The following is a 4,012-nucleotide window of genomic DNA, read 5'->3' on the forward strand; positions in this document are numbered from 1 at the left end:
GAACCTTTCTTGTTTAAACATTATGTTTATCAAATAATTAGGAAATATATTCCTAATGATGAAATACGTAGCATTCTACAGCGTTGTCATTCACCTCCGTACAGAGGACATTTTGGAGGAATGAGGAATGTTGCCAAAATACTTCAGTCAAGATTTTATTGGCCAAGTATGTTCAAGGATGCTTATGAATTCAATTAGTCATGCGACCATTGTTAGAGGACAGAGAATCTATCTAGGAGGCACGAAATGCGATTGCAAATTATTCTAGAGATTGAGTTGTTTGATGTATGGGGAATAGACTTTATGAGTCCATTTCCACCTTTAGTGGGCAAGGTGTACATATTGTTAGCAGTGGACTATGTCTCTAAGTGGGTCGAGGTTGTTGCCCTTCCTACTAATGATACAAGGTTAGCAATGATGTTTTCACACAAGAACATTTTTACAATATTTGGTACACCTAGAGCCATTATTGGCGATGAGGGGTTTCATTTTGATAGTAAGTCGGTAGCTAATGCTTTGCAGTGATATGGGGTGAAACATAAGATTGCCACAACATATCACCCCCAAACAAATGGACAAGCTAAAATTTCTAATAGAGAAATTTAAAAAAAAATAGAAAAAGTGGTAAATCCTACTCGTAAGGATTGGTCTACCAGATTGGATGAAACTTTGTGGGCATATCGTACTGCATTCAAAACTCTTTTAGGGATGTCACCTTTTAAGCTTGGATATGGCAAGCCATGTCACCTTCCTGTTGAACTTGAGGAAAAAACATTTTGAGCTATTATAAAGTTGAACATGGATTGGGTCGCTACTGGCCATAAAAGGTTGTTAGAATTGAGTGAAATGGAGGAGTTCCGAGCACAAGCATATGAGAATGCTAAGCTGTACAAGGAAAGGACCAAGAGTTGGCATGATAAAAGAATCATGTTGCGGCAACTTGAACCAAGACAACAGGTCTTGTTATTTAACTCGAGGCTCAAATTGCTTCCTGGTAAATTAAAGTTTCGTGGGTCAGGTCCTTTTGAAGTAGCCCAAGTGTATCCTCATGGAGTTGTTAATATCAAAGACTTGAAAATGGGGGTCACATTTAAGGTTAATGGGCAATGCTTGAAACACTAATGGGGTGCCCATGTGAATCGAGACAAGCACTCCATTGATCTCCAAGATGTTTAAGCTAACAATTTATTTCATATTTTTTCCTTTTTTTCTTTAATTGATTTACTTTTATTTTATTTTATTTTTAGTACTTATTTAATATTGTTATCATTTCTTTTTTAATTTTTGAAAAAGCTTTTATGATTTTTAGAGGCAAAAAACAAGTGTGAACTGAGCTGTTGCAATATTAAGAGAAATTATCGTAGTGTTGCGACGAACTGACAACTTAAGGTTGACGAGGCAGATGAGTCTAAGGGGAGAGATGTTGTTTTTAAGTGCGCCAACTCTTCACATTTTTCCCTCCCAAAGTACTCTTAATTTTCTTTTTTCCTCCACCATGTCACACAACTTCCCTAGCACGTTTCAATTTTGTTGATTTATCATCACTATCCCATTATTTTTCTCTCCTCAACTGTTCACATCTCTTAAGTTCTCTTAAAGTTTTCTTTTTTCTCATTTTTTCTCTTCAATCTCTTTTATCTTTTCTTCCACTACTCCAAGATTTCTTCCAGTTTTCTCCAATGACACGTTAAAACTGTTTCCAAAACTGTTGAATCATCGAGGGCTGATATTGCTCAGCTAAAGACATTTTTTAATGCTACTACAACAACGAGATATAACAAAGACATCAGGAAGCGACTTTTCTGTTTTGAGCAAAGGTTTTTGTTTAAAGATGAATCATATATGGGATACGATGAATCTGTGTCTTCAATAGTAGAAAAACATGGGTGGAACATTTTTTGTTTGCACCCTAAGGACGTTTTAAGAAAAATTGTTCGAGAGCTTTATGCCCATGTCAACTCTCCAGATTCCCCTTTTATCTACGTAAGAGGTACTTCCATTCCTTTTGATGAAAACCATATTAATGCACAGTTTGGTCTTATAGGTATATAGGATGAACACACGAGTTTGCTGAAAGTATTACTGCTAAGGGTTTAAACCAAGTATTAAAGGATTTATGTATTGAGGGAACACGATGGATGGTTTCTAGTTAGGAGTGTTGTACTATCGAGAGGGCTTTGTTGAAGCCCATTGGGAAAATTTTGTATAATTTTCTAAGAGGCCAACTTATGCCGTCTACGCACAATACCACTATTTTGAAAGAAAGAATACTTTTGCTGCACTCTATTATAAAACGGAGGAAGATTAATATTGGGGGGATCATTTTTCAAAAATCTCATCGGTTTACTGAAAAGAATTCGAGTAGCTTAAATTTCCCCTCACTGATTATTGCCCTATGTCAAACTATCCAAGTCCCTCTCAATGTGGTGCCGGATATCACCCCTAACAATGGTGGACTGACAATGACCATCTTTGCCAAGATCCAAGGCACTGATATCGCTAGGGCAACTTAACAGAGTCATACCACCAATTCCTCTACTATGCATACACCCACGACAGCACCTCTAGTTTCTCGTAGATCTCTTGAACAACAATTAGGGCACTCCTTGAAGCAATTAGAGCAGAGGATGTCCCTTTTTGAAATCCAAAAGTTTCATCTAGCTAAGGAGATGGCATAGGCCCAGCAGCACCAAGCTGAATATTGGGCTTATGTAAGGAGTAGGGATTTGGCTCTAAGGAACTTCCTGCAAAAGAATTTTACGAAGCCAATGTCATAATTTCTTATCTTTCTAGCCACCTTTCTACCATTTTTGATGCTGCCGAGGCACCATCTTAAGCTGCTGCTGAAGCGCCCAGTCAACCTGCTGTCGCGACACCTACTCAAATTATTGTTGAACAGCCTGAGAAGACGGCATCCCTAAATTTTGAGAAGGAAGAAAAAGGAGAAAAATATGATACTGCTACCACTACCAAACACCACTAAGGGTAAAAAACCTATTCCACTGTTGCCACCAGCTCCTATCACCGCATAGGACCATGACATTGATTGTTTGATCAATGAACTCATGGAAACTGACAAGGAAGGGGAAGACATGATTGCCAAAAAGAGGAAATGACGGTACAAGGTCAGTACCTGAAAATCCACTTGTCAAGCAAAATGAAGTATCTACATGTTAGCCCAAGCCAGCTAAGTTTTTTCTCTCTTTCATGCATATTGCATTTCATTTCGTTTGCTATGGCATTTTCTATAATAAAATATCCTTTAGTTGTTCTCCTATATATTTGGTCATGCATTCAGGACAATGCATCCCTTAGGTTTAGAGGTGTGTTGTGCATTTAGGTTGCATTTTACAGTTAGTATATATGATCATTTGAATATAATTATTTTAGTTTAGCTGAATATGCTTTGCCATAACAATAAACTATTACATATTGTTTTCCTATGAGGAGTTCAATTTGTACTTATGATGTTCGATGATGAGCTTAGATTCTTAAATACACCTAGAACATGTGTCTGTTGATTAGGTGAATTTAGCTTAGGATTGGTTGCTTGAAACTTAATTTCTAAAATTGAGATGTTCTATACTCAATTTTTTTTCAATTTATAGTATGTATTTTCTAATGAACTTAGGGACAGTGAGCACTCCAATGCTTAGAATTGTTGAGTAAGTCAACACTACTTTGTTTGCTCCATCATGTTGTTGACTAGAAAGGTAAGTTTAACTAAGAGTGTGTGATAGAAAGTAAATAAATTAGGGGCACTCCGCTGTAGTAATGGGCTGAGTAGCTAAAGAGGTAGTTATTTGCTCTATCCATCTTCTAAGTCAAAAGCCTTAGCTTCAAGAGTGATTTCTGCTTAAATTGTGACATGATTGAGTACTAGGTACTTTAGTGTATGCTCCATTGTGATTATCAAGTCAAAGAATTTTGTGACATATTAAATCCCCTAATACACTATATATTCAACTTTAAAAAAATAGTAATTTTATACAAGTATGCCTAGACTAGGAGT

At 36.7% G+C, this 4,012-nt stretch overlaps 1 protein-coding gene across 1 annotated transcript; it reads left to right on the forward strand.

Moving 5' to 3' along the window:
- The first annotated feature begins 798 nt into the window (after positions 1-798).
- Positions 799-1,122, forward strand: LOC105789594 (uncharacterized). The gene has a single exon (XM_012616968.1). The coding sequence runs from the start codon at positions 799-801 to the stop codon at positions 1,120-1,122; it is 324 nt and encodes a 107-aa protein (XP_012472422.1).
- Positions 1,123-4,012: the final 2,890 nt, after the last annotated feature.

Source organism: Gossypium raimondii, chromosome 2 (assembly GCF_025698545.1).
Source record: "Gossypium raimondii isolate GPD5lz chromosome 2, ASM2569854v1, whole genome shotgun sequence".
NCBI classification, from domain to species: domain Eukaryota; kingdom Viridiplantae; phylum Streptophyta; class Magnoliopsida; order Malvales; family Malvaceae; genus Gossypium; species Gossypium raimondii.

What these genes read in the sequence shown, in the direction of transcription:
- LOC105789594 (XM_012616968.1), top strand. Translation starts at nt 799, where the DNA reads ATGGATTGGGTCGCTACTGGCCATAAAAGGTTGTTAGAATTGAGTGAA.